A 17,713-nucleotide genomic window follows, 5' to 3' on the forward strand; every position below is an offset into this window, starting at 1 on the left:
AAGTTTGCAAAATGAAGTAGCTTGCAACTTTCTTCCCATTTAACACCATTCTGAAAAGTGTATTTAATTATATACAAGCTCTGTGTTATAATACTTGCATTACCATTTCATGATTTTCAAGTAAACATGATTACAATGAGATGTTGTTTTGCTTGCTATATAAATGTGTATTTGGACACTACCACACCTATTTATTTGACAACAATTCTACAAATTGTACATAGAATTTGCTGCAACATTCTGCTTCCCTGAACTTCTTGAAGAACTAGTACACGGCAGGAATGAAAACATGAATTGTGTGTCTGATCCTGAGCCAGTGAGTCCAGCTCTGTAGTCAAGTGGCTGCCACAGTATTATTTTGTTCTCAGCATCAGGCAGCAGATCTATAGCATACCTACAGGGCCCGAGTGTCCTCTGTCTATGTTGTTGTCAAAGGTCAGTCACGCTGCATATGCTTACGATGACCCCTACGGTAATTCCAGCTCACCAAAATCAGTGACACCTCTTTAATCTCCGAGGTGGATTTATTTTTTGTAATCTGCAGTTTCTTTCTGCTTGTCTTTCAAATGCAGGTTTGAATGTCTAACACAATCACTACCAAATTGGTTTCAGCCAAAATGTACAACTGTCATTGATTTAGAGATGGCAAATGATGTTGTTTTATGATTTGAATGCTCTTTTTCTTTTGCAGCTCAAGATTCCTGTATGTTAGTGCATTTCATGGATTTGAAATGACCTTAGGTGAACAGGCTTGTCCAAACCTAAGCCATGCAATGTTGAATTGGCAGTTGTTGAGATGAATTATATATAAAATATTGGAAAAGATTAAAAAGAAAAAATAAGAAATAATTATAAAGCTGTTATGTTAAAATGTTGGTGGTATATTTGGAAAAAATAAATATATATATATATATTCTCTATGTTCACCAAAGCTATTGAAGTGTAACCTGATGGTAGCTTTAGGTATACAATACTGTGTGGAAAACTGAGCTGGCTGAAGCATTGTGTGTCAGCATCCTGCAGAGCCGTGTGTGAGCGTGTGTTTACATACACACACGTGGAGCGGCCCGTTGTAGTATACGGTTAATATCAATAATGTAGTGTTCATTCATTTTCACACAATATGGATATATGTTTTGACGAATGCCTTGGAAAAGAATAAATACATTGAATTCTTTTTTTCTTATGTCATCGTTGTGGGGTGCTTTGATTTGTGGTCTGCTATCTTCCAAAAGGCATGGCTTACAATACATTAACACTTTTTTGATTAAACAATTTTATTACAAAAAAAGTTACAAAACTACAAAATGTGTTAATGATATCACGGAAACATGCCCACAAAATAAATCATAAATAGATAAATATAGATCCAATTGAGCCACTTTAGGGACAGTTGGGAGACACCAGCAGATGGCCTACCTGCAATGATATGAACCTAAAACTGTGAAACTAGATGGCACACATGGAACCAAAATGGCGGAACCCTGGTCGGACTCAAGTAATGTGGTTTCGGTTAACAGGAGGATGCAGCTGGTGAGTTGAAACAGTCACAGGTGGGGTGCATGGGATCACTTACTGGAAACATGATAAATGTGGCCACTGTAGTGTTAGGGGCTGTCTGTAGTATATTCAAAGATGTACACAAAGTGTGTCTCAACACAAAAACACTATGTTGGAGGGGTTTGACCAGGATATTAAAATCCTAAAAAGCTTCCTAGATCCTAAAATGAGTTTCCATTGAAGCTGCTGATAAGTCCAGGCGTAGCTTTACTGTGTGTGTTTGTATGTGTTCTTGTCTTGTTTCTCTGGCTAATTCTCCTGGCAGGAACCTAAAGAGGACACGGGACAATGTGACAGTGGTTAAGATCTTACATCACAGCCATCACATTCACCTTAACATCTAGCCTGTATACATCAGCTCATCTGAACAAAATAATCCTAGCTCTAACAAGTTTATGTAATATAAACATGACATTGAACTCACATTGTTATATTGGCATAGCCGCGGTAACATATTTTATCAGGGGGGTGCTGGGGGGGGCTTAATGTTGCGGGGCGGCAGGGACGGACTGGGAGTAAAAATAGGCCCACCAGAACCGGCCCCCGTATACGCCACCACAGCTGCCCTGCAAGCATATTCTGTGTTCGATGAGACGCAAGTTTGGGAGTTCTATCCTTAATGCGAGAGCGCCCAATTTTTGGGCCTTTATTTGAGCGCAAAATAGTTGAGCTTTATGTACATTAAACATAGGCATTTTTCCATTGGTAAAACCTTTTATTTTCAGCCCCACCCTTACGTTTCTTAGCCTGGTTTTCCATCGTTATTTTTCTCCCTGTGAAGTCAAATCATTTTAAATTCTCGTGCTGTCAGGGGGTGCTGCAGCACCCTCAGCACCCCTACTTCCCGCGGCCATGTATATTGGCCCAAAATTACAACCCAAATTTGAACCTAAATGATTCGGGGCTTTTGAGAAAAAACATTCGGGGCTCAAACCCCAGAGGCCACCCCCCCCCCCCCCCCCCCCCCCCCCCCCCCCCCCCCCCACCTCGCTCCGCCCATGCTCCGGCCAACTCACAGGTGCCAAGACGTTCCTCCAGGAAGCCAATCTGTTCGCTGAGGGAGTCGATGCGGTCCAGCTGCTGGAAGGAGTGAGACAGGAAGGTGGTCTTCTCTGACATGCCCTCGTCCAGCGACAGGGGGAACAGGCTGTTGAAGGGGGCTAGCACCAACTGAAGCTTCTGGGGAGAGAGACGGAAACGGAGAGAAGGAGGTATTGAGGGAGAGATGAAGACGGTAAGATGGATAGGGAGAGAGAGATGGAGAGCAAGAGAACGAGAACGAGAAAGAAAAGTACAGCCTTCTGTATACAAATACAGAAGGCATCCATCTATCTGCAGATATATCTCTGAGTGAACTAGCCAGCCCATTGATTACTTAAAGATGTTCCAACATACAGTAGCTAAGGACATCCCACCCTCAGCCATAACCCCTAAAACCCTTCACTTTGATGGTTTCTTGTATTATAGGCTTATAATGAAACTCATAAAGAGTTTTAAAAGGTCACTACACAAGCCTGGCATTTTGAAACGGTGCTCAGTTTGAGATTGATTATGTTTTCTCTTCTAAGGTTTGAATCACTAGTGCACTGTGCCTGTGATGCAGTTGGTGATTCAGTGTCGATATTGAGTCATTTCTTTTTTTTGCATACTGTATCAGTGCTTGTGTTCCTGCTGATGTTATCATGTGTCTTTCTGCATGTGTGTGTGTGTGTGCGTGCGTGACTATCCTACCTGCTCCAGCAGCTCTACTCGGTTCTTCAAGATCTGCACCTCCTCGGTCACGTTCTCTGCTAGGCCAAACCCTACACAACAGACACACACACACCAAGATGTCTTTAACCAACAGCTTGAGAAAAGGGCTATCAAGGAAGAGAGGGTGGCGTGGGAGGGGGGTTCATGTGGTTTTCAATTTTCAATCAGATATTGATGGCTCGTGAGACAGAGCGTCATGCCTCCTGCCCTCTAGGTCATTCACCGTTAGGGCGAGGGCCGAGAGGACCAGGAAGAGAGAACCACCAATCCACGGGCAGGCTGAGGGGACACAGCCCTGAGGGAGGGGGAGGGAGGGAAGGGAGGCGGAAGGAGGGAGGGCAACATCCATAACCCAGCTTGCAGTGAGAGCCCAGAGGGAATATGAGAATACGTGGGAAAAGCACGTGTCCAAACAGTGCACTATAAATACACCGGCTGTCCATCATCCCCCTTTCCAACATGTGCTCGTACTGGATCAGTGATAGGTACGAGGGGGCGGGCTCCAACGTGTCACCATGTCCCCCTCCACCCCCCCCCCCCCCCACTGCCCCTAAGCCTGTCCCCAGAGCATGGACCAGAGGGGGGGGGGGAGAGCAGCCCCAGGATCCTGGCCCAGGAGAGCCAGGCTGAGAGCTGCTCAATCTCTCCCAGATGTGGGCCGTTACGGAGACAAGGATTGGGGAGGGATGAAGGGAGAGGGAGGAGGGGGGGTGTGTGTGTGTGGGGGGGGGGGGGGGGGGGGATGACCCCCAGCAGACAGGGTTGATGGAGCTGGAATGGGAACCCAAGTCCCGGCCAAGAATAGAGCCAGGGAGTGGGAGGAAAAGAGAGAGAGAGAAAGAGATAGAGAGAGAGAGACCGCAACAGAGAGAAATACAGAGAGAAGAAAGGGAAAGGGAGATTTAAAGAAGTGAAACTTGCCAAACCCCTCCGAGAGCAGAAGGGGTGGGGGGGGTCAGTGAGAGACTGTGTACAGCTTGGTCCGTGCACAGCCCTTCTTCCCCGGTTTAACTTTCCAAATCTTTGTCAACATCAGACTTGCACATGGATATGAATCGCTAATGGTATGCACCCTGAAACCAAACAGAGCTTCTGGCCTTGATGTTTTACACAAAGCCCCCCGCCCCCCTCCCTCCCTCCCAGCAGGCCACCCTGATACCCCTGCTCTACAACACACACATGCATACGCCCCCCCCCCACCCCCCCTCCCCCCCACCCTGACCCCTTTCGTCACTTTCCGAAAGTAGAGATCGGTCAGACGTCTACGTTCTTTTCCCTGGCTCTGTTTTTCTTTCTTGCTGCTGATTAGGCAACAGTTCCATAGTTCCGGAAGCTTCATCCGTCCACACGCATGCTCTGGGAGGTGAAACGCCTGTCTCACTTTCGCCGAGCGGGTTCATCTTGTTGTCGATTGGGTGGTAACTCATCGGTGAATCTCTTCCCTTACTTGTGTTCCACCTTTGCTTTTTTCTACGCTGTACATTCGCCCTGATCTATACATCGTAATACACTCCGGATGGACATCGGAAGACAGAGAGACACGAAGGGGGAAATAACACTGATGAAAATATGGTTGATGTTCTATCATTTTATGTGTCTAGAGTTTTCCTCTGAGGACTGTAAGGCTGACAGTCTGAGAGGAGAGGAGAGGAGAAGGGGGAGGGGAATTTTCTTGGTCTCCCTCCAACATCTTCGGCTCAGACGGGGAGATTATTTTAGCACGTTGCTAGGATACGCCAAACACAGCCATATCTTTGGGAACGGACGAATTGCCCTTTCTCTTCTTTCAGCCAGAGCAACTCACGGGCAGGAGAGGTTTAGAGGAGCGATTTGAGTGTGTAGGTGAAGGGGAGAGAGAGAGAGATAGAGAGAGAGAAGAGAGAGAGAGAAGAGAGAGAGAGAGAGAGAGAGAGAGAGAGAGAGAGAGAGAGAGAGAGAGAGGGATGGCGTTCTCACTAATCTGCTACTGTGGTGTGTTTGTTTAACTGAAGACAGATACACGCTTAGGCAACGTACTCAGGCTAGAATCAACCAGTCATCGATCTAGTCAGCACCACAACAGAACCGCAGATATCCGGGTTGCGGTCAGGTTCGTCGTGGGTACCAGCCGCGATGCATTATTACTCACGGTACGAGTTGAGAGTGGCATAGCGCGTACCAAAAGTAATAATGGACCGCGAGACTGGCTAAGGTCCGCTCCTCAGTATTCTCTCCCTGGAACCCACACACAAACACTCACACACGCACACCGACACAAACGACACATACCTGAATCATTGGAAGAAGCTCCGGAATCCTCTGCTTTGGCCTGACTTCTCTGGGTGGTTGGGGCAGGGGGAAGAGGAGGAGGAGGAGGGGTGGGGGGGTGGCTCCGGCAGGAGCGTCCGTCCGCCGCCAGGCTGGAGCCCTCCCGGCACGCGCATCGGTAGCTGCCGGCCGTGTTCACGCACGTCTGGGGGCACGGGTGCTGCTCACTGCACTCGTCCACGTCTGACAGGGGGGTCGGAGAGAGGGGGGGAGAAACATGATCATCTTGGGGGGGGTCTTGTGTGTGTGTGTGTGTGTGTGTGTGTGTCCATGAGGGTGCGTGTGTGGACGGCTGTGTGCATATCTGTATGTATACGTGCGCGTGTGTTTACTAGTTGCGTAACAATATATCGTGGAACAATATATCGCGATACACAGACATTTGCAATGTGTATCGTAGAGTTTTGGCAATGTTTTCACAATATGACGTCCGTTTGATCCTATTGGTTGAGCTACCAGCGAGCGACCTACCCTGCACCTGCATCATGCCTGCATTTAATGCATTCACAGAAATCGCTTGAACTGAGTTCGCAAAATTGCACGTACAACAAAGAATTCTTAAAAATGTTTCACGTTTTGGAAATAAATCTGTTAATTGAACTTTGGTTTCATTTTAAATGTTTTTTCAAAATATCGTGATACGTATTGTATCGTACACCCAGTATCGTGATACGTATGGTATCGTAAACCCAGTATTGTGATACGTATCGTATCGTACACCCAGTATCGTGATACGTATTGTATCGTACACCCAGTATCGTGATACGTATCGTATCGTGAGCTGAGTGTATTGTTACACCCTTAGTGTTTACCTGTTTGACACAGACGGCCCGTCCATCCCAGAGGACAGGCACAGTGGTTCGGTCGCAGGCAGGTTCCTCCGTTCACACAGGCCTCGCCGCACACCGCTGAGTGACAGACAGAGAGACGGCGTCACATACACGATGACAAGGCAGGAAACCATGTTTTTCCTTTTTTTTTTTCACAGGTCACCTGAGGACCTATTTCATATGAAGGCAGGGGCTATCTGGGAGCAGGTTTTCCATCAGCCTGACATGGGGTAGTGACTCTGAATAGAAAATGAAACGCAAGCTCAAAAGCCCGTGCAATACACAGCATTGGGAGGATGACGCAAGTCCCGGTTACCTTGGTTACAGTTGTGAGAGTGGAGGCGTCGCCAGCCGGGACAGCATTCTGGGTAGATGTGGGCGAGGGGCGTGGCTTTGGTCACCTGCCGGTACGACAGCCTGTAAACCGTCCTGCAAAAAAACACCAAAAAGGATTGTTAACGTTGGTCGTTGATGCCAGTGTCACAGTGTGTGTGTGTGTGTGTTGAGCAGTTGAGGTTTTGTCCACGCAAGCAGACAAACATGCTGATGAGAGAATGCAATGTCTCATTGAGCCATGGCCCACTGAGAGCCAAGCGCGTGTGACGGAAGAGAGGAAGGGAAGGGAGGAGGGATGGATGAAGTGATGAGGGGATGATGAGGCCATGCAAGATCTCTGACGTTACCTGTTAGTCCTCAGGAAACAGGCAGAAAGAAAGAGACAGAGAGCTAGAAACCGAGAAAGACAGGGAAAGAGAGAAAGGAAGCAAAGAAGAGACAGATAACGTGGGGCATTGGGAAACAAAAGGAGAAAAACAATGATGAACAGATGAACGGATGAGAGAAACGACCGAATCAATACAAACAGTTCCACACAGGAAATCCTATGATTATAATGTGCGACTGTGGTGCCCGGTTGCATAGCACAGCAAGAGAAAGAGAGGGAAAGGGGGAAATCTGGAAGGAAAAGAGGAAAAGGAGAGTCAGAGAGAAAATAGAGTGAAAAAGAGAGGGGGAGGAAGAAACGGAGGAACCGATCAAAAAAGAGCAAGAGAGATACAGAGTGGAAAAACGAGAGAATGTGAGAGAGTAACAGAAAGAGAGACACGGAAGGAGGGAGGGAGGGAGAGAAGGCCTCCGCATGAAGGGAGAGCTTGTCCAAGACAAACAGGGTCGCGGTCTCTGCGGGCTGGAAGTTCATTTCCCGTAGTTACACAAAGTACCGATATTTAGATTCCACCCAAAACTGTACCGCCACGACCCAATTATGCATCTGTATTTTGTGTGAGAGTGCAGTCTAGTCTATCTCACAAACAAACTTCTTGTGATTGGTCCATCATAACACCAGTCTCGTGTCTGTCTCACAGACTGCTATTTGGCCTACGGGCTGCCAACTTGGGTCTGCTATTCTGCCAGTACTTTGGGGTACACTTGATTCGCTTTACCCACTGCAATGAAATCAAGGGATCCATCCTGTAATAGCCAACTGAGAGGCGTAGCAAATGCACCTCAACATCTTTTGAAACCTCGAAAGGCATCTAGGAGGTAACCGATCTCTGTAAATGAACCAGGTTTGCTGCGACAGGACACAGCCCCACGTCTGGTCCACAGGCTGGTGGGCAGGTTGCTGCGTGCTTCTCGCAGTCTTCCGGTAGTATTGCATGAAGCAGGACTGCAGGGCTTGTGCCTCTGCTGTGTTTGTGTAAGGAGTGCTGCAGAAGATGCAGCTCTCGCTGGGTCTGTGCATACTAAATTATTATTTTGTTTGTGTTTGTGTGCTGTTTAGTCTGTGTGCCAGTGTTCCTAGTAAATACGTGCTCCTTACTTGTAGGTACTGCACAGTCTGTGACCCTGACACAGGGTGATGTAAGGCTTGTGGACGGGCTGGATGTAGGATTCGGTCGCCGTGACGACGCGGCTGTGACGGACATCTCTGCTGCACACCCTCCTCCTGCACACACGAGTAGGAAGTACAGAGGTGAGACGGCGCATGGATCACCACGGAGATCCTGACAGACTCGGTAGCACCGACAAGTAAGAACCACCTACTACACTTATATCACTACAGACAGACACTCACACACAGACACACACAAACACTCCCACGCACGAACTGGGTTATTGAGATGCAAAAATAAAAAACCATCTAAGGACATCTCCATGGTGACTAATGTATTCCATCTGAACTGTCCTGTAGCATGATCCGTGTGGTGGGTCTTAAGACCTGCCCCATCATGGAACTGAACCTGATCCAAGAGAAAATACGAAACAACTTTACCGTTTAACCACTAAAAGCTCTCCGGTTTGAAGAGCAAAACTGACAGGAATCTTCATGACTAAAGACGGAAAATGAAGGCACTCAGTCCTCCATTAGCTCGGAAGCGTTGCCAGGGCTGGACCCACTGTGTCCCGGGACAGGCTGGGATCCTAAATCAACTCCCACCTCCCGCTCCCAGCACACCAGTTATGCACAGTCCTCTCAGGAGACTGGATCTAGACTTGACCTCTGTCTCGCTGGAATATGACGTGTAATTGGGTTGGATTGGCTGATATAATCGCCCTGCGAATGTGTCAAGTCGAGTATAACCTTTGATCTTTTGTCCCCCCCCTCCTTCCCCCTTCCTCCCACCCAGGGCCGGCCCAAGGCATAAGCGAACTAAGCGGCTGCTTAGGGCCCCCGTGGCTACCAGAGGGCCCCCAAGAGCAAATGAAATTACAGTTGAATGTATTATGTAAAAATAAATATATTCTTTTTTTTTTTCGGCAACGGTAAGCGACGCCGAGGAGCCCCCAAATCTGTTTTGCTTAAGGCCCCATAAAGGCTTGAGCCGGCCTTGTTCCCACCCTAACGTCTGAAAGGTGTCACCGATTATTTTTGGTCTGCGAGCACATCAGCTGGGACTAAAGAACCTGCTGGAAGTCAACTGAGAACTTGACTTCCCTTTAACAGTCTGGGACGGGTGTTTGAGAGCTCAAGTCAACACACTGGTAAATGTTTAACATGTTATCCGGACAATCGGTTTGCATTTACTCAGGGCGAGAATGTCAAGTGAAACAAACAGCAACAAATAACCCTCATTAACCACTTAAGTGCTGGAGTGTTACAGAAGCAGACGGCCCGTGAAGCCAGGTCGTCCTGGGACCAAAGCTGACAGACTGACACACCATAATAAACACAGGAAGGGTAAACAGGGAGCCGTTACCCGTGGTGACCGAGGAACTGGGGAGTGCCTGCCACGTGAAGGATGAAGAGAGAGGAGGAGAGGAGGAGCGTTTGGTACATGTCTCCTTCTTTCCCACGTTCCCTCTCTTCTCTCGCTCTCTCTCTCTCTCTCTCTCTCTCTCTCTCTCTCTCTCTCTCTCTCAATTGCTCTCTTTCTTGGTCTGGTGAGGGAGGATGGGAGGATAAGGGGGAGGGGATGAAGGCTGTGGCTGTGAGTCCCTCTTCACACTGGGTAGCGGGTGTTTGTACAGACCTCCACGAGGATGACTCCAGCTACCTGGTGGAGAAAAAAAACAAGAAACGGGGGATGAGTGAATAGGTGAACATGTCAGGAAGTGAAAGGCTAAAAGACAGCAAGAACAAATATTGAACTCTAGATAAACAGCAAAAAGACTGAAAAGGGGTTTTTAATCCCTTTTATCATGTCTTGACACTGCTCCTGCTACTTGTATTGCTCACCGTGAACACACTCTTCACACAACTGTAGATTCCTGGAAACGGAGAAAGCCTGCCCCTATAAACACCCGCCTGACCACACGAGCCGTCAGTCTCTGCTCCGAAAGCCGTCAACGACAGTCGGGGGCCATTTCATTCAAGGACATGAACCGCCTCGGAGATTGACGTGTTCTGGCCAATGCTGTCAGAGCCTCAGCTGGGATGTGTCAAGTAGAACCTTAGAAGAGGATCCCACCCTCCCCAATCCCGTCACCTCTCCCCCCCCCCCCCACGCCCTCCCTCCGCCTGATGGAGTCAGAGCGCTTTCAGAGAGTGTGGGGAAGCATTAGCGGCTATTACGTGGAGAGAGGTGGTGAGAGGTCTGGATTGAGAACATTAAACAGTGTCGCAGCCGCCAACCCCTCATCTCCACTACTCACAGGGGGACCATTAACGCTGGGGCAGGGGAGGGGGACCTGCGGAGGAGCTACAGGTTTTATGTTTAAACCGGCCAAGAATTTCGAAAGTGATGTTCTGAGAGGGACAGAAATAGATTTAAACAGCACTCAAATAAAGGCGCTACAAAACTCTAGACAGAGGTTACGTTAACTGGATGTTTTTTTTTGAGTGGAGAACTGGGATCTGTCTAACGTAAACCTCTACAGATGTTCCAGTGTAACATTTGCAGATGTACCAGTGTAACCTTTAGAGATGTACCAGTAAATGTGACATTTAAAGATATAACAGTTTAACAGTGTAACATTTGTATATGTAACTGAGTCACAGTGTAATATTTAGAGATGTAACAGTGTAACAGTCTAGAGAGTCAGGTATTTAAAGGTCTGGAGTTGATCTATGTACAGTGTTAAAGGTGGGAGGTCTGAGAGATATAAACGTTCCTGCGCCGTTCCACCCTGCCATTATTAAAAAATGTGGCAATGATTATCATGCCAAAAGCACTCATATCAATTTCACGTCACCGCAAACTGAGTCGTTCGACATTTGGGTGCATTCACAAAGGTACTTCTTCTGGAAAAGTTCATGTTGTTCTATCTATTCCTGACATAACTCCAGACTGTACGGCCGTTAGGGAGAGCGAGGGCAATGCCATCTTGAAAAGCTTAAAGCTCTCCACTCTTTTATTCATTTATAACAACGCTAATTTAATGAGCGTCCGGAGGTTCAAATAGATTTCAGAGCGCTTCCCCGGTGAGCACTTTCAAAGATGGCAGCCATAAAAGAGAATGGATAGAGAGGGTACGCAGCAACAGGGGGTCCATTTAACCAGGTACCTTACCCCATCCCACCCCCCACCCCCCATTTTACAACCAGCAGTAAATACGCTACACTTACAGTTAACACTTTATACTCTGTATCGGACTGATAATTTGTCAGCAGCCTATGTGTGTATTCATGTTAATGACTGTGCATGTGTAAATGTGTGTGCATGAGCGTGTGTGTGTGCGTGTGTCGGTGAGCTGTGTGTGTGTGTGTGTAGGTGAGCTGTGTGTTAGTGTGTGCCTGTAAAGGGAACTCAGAGGGCAACCTGGCTAGCTCACTGATAGGTTAATGTTCTGTCCCAGCCAGCATCACGTAGAGTATGGCGACGTCTGGCCTGGTCCCCTGCCGGTGTGGAATGATGACATGGTATTACACGGCTGTTTACCCCCCCTCCCCGCAACTACCACACACACACACACACACACACACACACAAACAGACAGACAGATCCACGTTGACCTGCAGATGAGTTGCACAGGAATACACACTGAAACAGCCTCATGTGCTCTCTCTCTCTCTGTCTGTCTGTCTCTTTCTCTCTTTCTCTCTCTCTCTCTCTCTCTCTCTCTCTCTCTCTCTCTCTCTCTCTCTCTCTCTCTGTGTGTGTGTGTCTCTATCTCTCATTAGACATGCTAGTGAACTCCCACTGACCCATCCTGCAGTGACTACCTGACACGACGGAAGGAGACGCTAAGATCGGAGTCAGATGGCTGAGCGGTTAGGGAATCGGGCTAGTAATCAGAAGGTGGCTGGTTCGATTCCCGGCTGTGCCGAATGACGTTGTGTCTTAGGGCAAGGCATTTCACCCTACTCACCTCGGGGGGAATGTCCCTGTACTAACTGTAAGTCACTCTGGATAAGAGCATCTGCTAAAATGACTAAATGTAATGTAAATGTAAGAGAGCACGGCGGGCCCCTGCCTTGCTCCCTCACTCTACAGGATAGTAAAGACCACATCAGAGCACCAGGGACTGAGGCGAGGAGGCTTAGAGTCAGTGGAGACGAGTCCGTTTGCCCATCAGTTAGCACGTCCAATAGACTGTCAGCTAGCCAGATGACTTCCTCTTTATTCCACAAGCTCAACCTGAAGAATTGGAAGTTGTGTCCACCACAAAGCTAATACGTCTGGGCTCCGTCTGCTCCGTGATAGAGAGATGAAGTAAGAATCCTGTAAATGGCTTCCATACAGACTGTCAAACAAGGGATAACTCATGGGAGAAGCTAGGTCCGGGCTAGACTGGATAAAGTGTGCCTATTGGTTAAAACATTTTCCCTAGGGCTGTTATGGAATTCATATGGGAGAGAATTTACCCTAGCTGGCTTTAAAACCCTATTGTTTTCCCGGGTGTAATACTAAGCGTAGAGCTAAGCTAGGTGGCTAGTATACCAGAGTTAGCCTGGCGATGATGCTAAGCTGTGGATGTCAGCATGTTTCTCTGATCTCCCCGCTGGCCCTGCTCCCAGAGAGTAGACACGCATGGCTTAGTCCGGGTCCATTCACAAACAGCCAAATCGACGTTGAGAGCCTTCTCTCAACCCTGCAGGGGAGCAGAGAAAGACAGGGCCCTGTCCTGGCCATGTGTTCCTTTCCCCCTCCTCCACGAATTCACCTCTCCAACATGACAAGCCGATTCATTCCGTGAGCCGCTAAGCGACGTTTGGGTGTGGAACCTCAGGGCCAGCTTGCCACAGCCACTGATGTGACTTAAAGACCGTAGCCCGCGGCTGCCCACGTTGCCAGTAATTCAATTGTCGTGTCATGGCTGACTGTCAAACAGGCTACTGCTGCCAATAATCTGAGTTCTGATGCCTGAGGGTGTGTATGACATCACAGAACAACTAGCGACAGGGTGAACTTGGTGATCTCTATGTGTGAATGGGGTGTCACCATTGGAATCCGCATTAAACTGTCTGCAAGCCAACCAGAGATCTGCCCGGTGAATTCAACATTGATTTCTCTGAATGACGGCTCAGCCCCTCACCAACCATCATTTCAAGCCCCCCTCCTCTCTTTCCCCTTGGGACCCCTCTCCCCACTCACCACCACACAAAGCCAGCTCAGCAAAGTTTAGCTGACTATGTGCAGTTGTGGGGTTGTTGAACAAAATCGAAGCAGCGACGTGAGAAATAAGGTTTCCATGAAAAGCTAAGCCTTCATTTACTAAACAAAGTTAGAATTACAACGGCCTCTAGTTGAGTGAGGCTGGGAGCTTAAAAACATGAAACATTTCTACTGTAGCCAATAGAGGGCACTGTTTCACAAGAACACATAACTAAAATGAACAAGAGATGCTCTTTTACTTTCCATCTCTTGCTCTGACACACAAAACAAACGCGCACGCACACAAACAAACAAACGCGTGCACACACACATGCAGAATGAATGAGCCATCCGCCCGCTCCACAATTACTCGTAAAAGTCAACAGAGATTGTGAATGATAAAAATTGCAACTTACAAGTAGGTAACTCCAGAGCGTAAATGTGTTTAATCCTATAACTGGCCCAAGTGATAGGCTTTGCGCAATTGTATGGAAGACAATACACTATGAAAAATCCTCCAAACTGTTATAGCCCCTGTATATCCCACTCGATAACACGCGAACACTGAATGTCCAAAGTGAATTCAAATTCCGTGTATCCAAGTACCACCACCGTTCACAGGTTCAAACTCGGTCAGTTCGAACTGTCAGTGCGCTCATGGGGGTACCCGCCGTAGTACCTCCTCCAGCTCGAGCCAGCTACAAGTCCTGCAAGCGCAAGTGGGGGGACCCTGAGGCTGACGTCATTGAACAAAATTGGGGGAAAAAGTGGTTTTGTCTGAATTTGACGTGAACCGTGGTGGTCTTTCCTCCGTAGGTCTCGCGTAATTGTCCATACTGCGAACAATTCACTTTTTAATTCAAAACTGTTTAGTGTACAGTTTTGTGTTGGTCATCATTAATTTATCACTGCCAATGAATACTCAATCACTAGCCTGATCGTCATAATTGGTGAGGTGGATTGATTGATTTCCACATAAAGGCCTGTTTCACAATTATAGCCAATGGTACCCCTGTGGAATATAGATCGCGTTTATAAAAGATCTATGAATGATTGTATCCAATCACAACACGCCATAATTGTTCCACCTGGGCAATGGCAAACGCATTTGAGAAATGTGTTCAATTGTTTTGATATAAATTAATCAGATCCATGGGCATTCATAGTAGGCATATTATAGGCCAACAGGATAAAAGGGATAAACAGTATGTGTTTACAAAAAAAAGCAACATTTTAAAGTCAAACTTGAAATGATTTGTCAACAATATGAACATTTTCACTATGTGAAAACTTCAGTTAACGCTTACCCCTTAAATTTGATGTCATGCAGTGCGTCTCCAAGCGCGTGCTGTATGGAGGCCATGGGATCAAGCCGCGACCTCTTCGTTAACTGTCTAGAGGACCCTTCCATGCTAACCATTACTTTTAAAGTCATCCCACGCTATTTATTGAAATAAAATCTCTACGGTTAAATCTCTGTGCTCCACGAGAACCGACTGGCGAGCAATGAAATGCCTTTGGGCGTTTTTCAGTTGCTTTTTATGCTAAACTTCCTGTGGAACGCAGGAATTGGATGGACAATCCCAAACCGGAATTCCTGTGAGTGTTTCGCGCTGATAAAACCGTTCTAACGCACAAACACGTTTCATCCTGCTCAAACCGCTTTGTGAATCATTTTTTTGAAGCATTATCTTGACCTCATTATAGACCATGCAAGACATCTCGAAGGGGGCAATGATTTGTCAACTTTGTTTTGCATTGGTTCTACAGGTTGCGTTTTAATTTGAAAATCGTTTTCAACACACTATTGAATTGCGCAAAAAATAGTATACACTCCTGCTATTTAGAGTTCAATAGGGGTTAACCTTCAACTAAAATGTAGGCCTCCCAATGTTTGAAGAGGACATCTGATACCATCAGGGAAATTACATCTAAATGGCTGCCTGCCTGGCTGCCATGAAGCTAAATTGAGAGTAGATAGCAATCAAGGTTGGCTAAGTTGGCCATTTTCTCTCCCCCCCACACCCAAGACCTTTGAGTGTTGGTGCATGTGGGAGCAGGTCTCCTAAAGGACACTGGCAGGAATATCTCCAGTCTGTTTCCTCTCCTCTGGCCCTGCTCCTCGGCACTGATTGTCTGAAATAACACCCAGCACTGATTGTCTGAAATAACACACAATAACCCTTTTTCTTTTTCACCCCTGCATCCTCTGCTTATCTACTTTCAGCAGATCCCCCCGCCACCTAACCCAGCGACAGCTAAGGAGATGGCCGTGTACCGAACCATTGCAAGTAAAGACCTTTGATTACAAAAACAGCTTAGAGTCGGGCATTTGAGCCCACCTGCTTTACAGTATGGGGTACATTTACATTTCGTCGTTTAGCAGACGCTCTTATCCAGAGGACTTACAGTAAGTACAGGGACATTCCCCCCGGAGGCAAGTAGGGTGAAGTGCCTTGCCCAAGGACACAACGTCATTTGGCACAGCCAGGAATCGATGTAGCAACCTCCAGATTACTAGCCGCTTCCCTAACCGCTCTGCCATCTGACTCCTCGGTAGCCATAACACATGTGCCCTCCTCTCCTTGAGGGGGTGCTGCAGTGGAACCCAGTTTACCCTCATTCATTTGGACCTCTTCATGTAGTGGAGTAGCCCTGCTTATTTGCACAGTGCACAAGCCATCTTGTTTTCATATTTCACTTGCATGTTATCCTATTTTATATACATTTTTATATGAAATATTGTACATATTTTTGTAGTTGTTTAGTTGAATTAGTTCGAATATTGCACTTCCATCCATATATGTTTATTGTATGCACCATCTTGCCACAGTAAAATCCTTGTTTGTGTGAACTTACATGGCGAATTAACCAGAGACTGATAAGTAGAACAATTGTTCATGAAAAGTGGGCAAATTTAGGATAAACATCCAGTTAGGATAACAATGACAATTCTTTTGGTACAATTTCCGAGAGCATCCTTACTATGTATGGCCAGAATTCTGTGGAAGGAGTGTGGGTTTTCCGTTTCCAAAAGACATGGAACTTGTTAAAGTTGTCAACATGATAGAACAGTTTCTCGTGATTTAAAATTGATTACCATGACCAGGTGATGATAAGTTCAAGAGGATTGGCTGCATTTCAGAGTGATTCATGAAGATAGATGTGTGTCTGATGGACACAATGGAGAATGTTTGGGATGAGTGTGTGTAACGTGCTGTTCTGGAGTGTGTGTGTATGTGTATGTGGGTGGGGGGTGGGGGCACATCCACTCACTCAGAGCAGAACTTTACTGAGATTAGTCAGAGGGACGCCTGGTGCCCATTTGTCTTGTTAAGAACAGAACCGGACCACACACACACACACACGTGTGTGAGCATGCAGGCTGGAGAGCTCCCAGACTTGCAGGAACGCACGCACAACAGCAGTAAGGCCCACACACAGTAGTCCCCAAAACAGTATATCAAAGAGTCTGTGAATTGTGCTGAATTGGGGCTTTATCTCATGACATGTGTCTTTCCAGTGACCCTTGTGATCCTACAGTATATTAAAGCCTGGCGTCTGACCTTTCACACACACACACACACACAGTTTTCTCTGCAATAACAAACGGTCTATGTGTTTGAGCACGATGGGACTGTTCAGTCAGGGGTCACACACCAACACACATCAACGCACACCAGCACACACTGTCAGGGGTGAAGGAACGCTGAGCCTGGGACAGGGAGGGTGTGCAGGAGACACAGGGAGTGTTGCTATGCGTAGTGTGTGCATGGTCAAAACGAAAGGGGCACCACATCATTAAAGGAAACACTCTTTCTTTGAAATCAAGGCTCGGTCGACTTAAGCAAAAGTTTTGTATTCCAGGCTGAAGCTCAGAAAAAACCCCACAGTGGCGTTACTTCCTGTCAGACAGGAAGCAGGACGTGGCTGAGGGAGGGAGATTCTAGAGTGTGGTCCCAAGGAACAATAAAAAACTCACTTGTCCAGGAAGCGGATCTGCGTCAAAAGGGGCCTGAAAGATTTTGGTGGAGGGAAGAGGCTCTGACCCTGGAGGTTTACTGCCCTAACATCACTCTGGAAACACCACCAACCATGAACCCACCCCCCCAATGGAGTCTACATGGAGGGTAGGACCAGAGAGGGAGAGAGAGAGAAGTTAAATCTTGGAGATTGGAAAGGGGGAGATAAAGAGAGACTGACTTTGCAAGAGAGAGAAAGAGAGAGAGAGAGGGGGGAGAGGGAAAGAGGGGAAGAGGAGAGGACATAGCACAGAGTAAATGTTAT

General features: G+C 47.2%; 1 protein-coding gene across 2 annotated transcripts; it reads right to left on the bottom strand.

The window, feature by feature from the left end:
• Positions 1-221: 221 nt before the first annotated feature.
• Positions 222-14,955, bottom strand: egfl7 (EGF-like-domain, multiple 7). Of its 2 annotated transcripts, none has more exons than XM_047044742.1 (9): positions 14,734-14,955; positions 9,650-9,946; positions 8,272-8,397; positions 6,766-6,878; positions 6,432-6,527; positions 5,581-5,802; positions 3,292-3,362; positions 2,577-2,739; positions 222-1,829 (listed from the first exon to the last, which is right to left on the bottom strand). In XM_047044742.1, exons 2-9 carry the CDS (start codon positions 9,727-9,729, stop codon positions 1,810-1,812), a joined length of 891 nt encoding a protein of 296 aa, XP_046900698.1. In that variant the 5' UTR covers positions 9,730-9,946; positions 14,734-14,955; the 3' UTR covers positions 222-1,809. The 2 variants fall into 2 exon arrangements, with proteins under 2 accessions (XP_046900698.1, XP_046900699.1); XM_047044743.1 differs by lacking the exon at positions 14,734-14,955 and adding an exon at positions 13,843-14,411.
• Positions 14,956-17,713: the final 2,758 nt, after the last annotated feature.

Source organism: Hypomesus transpacificus, chromosome 22 (assembly GCF_021917145.1).
Source record: "Hypomesus transpacificus isolate Combined female chromosome 22, fHypTra1, whole genome shotgun sequence".
Classification (NCBI taxonomy): Eukaryota; Metazoa; Chordata; class Actinopteri; order Osmeriformes; family Osmeridae; genus Hypomesus; species Hypomesus transpacificus.

Excerpts from the sequence above, each read along its gene's own strand:
- egfl7 (XM_047044742.1), bottom strand. The coding sequence starts at position 9,729 with ATGTACCAAACGCTCCTCCTCTCCTCCTCTCTCTTCATCCTTCACGTG. Across the intron at positions 2,740-3,291 it reads GAGTAGAGCTGCTGGAGCAG|AAGCTTCAGTTGGTGCTAGC; the intron begins GTAGGATAGTCA and ends CTCTCTCCCCAG. Across the intron at positions 1,830-2,576 it reads GGAGGAACGTCTTGGCACCT|GTTCCTGCCAGGAGAATTAG; the intron begins GTGAGTTGGCCG and ends TGTCCTCTTTAG.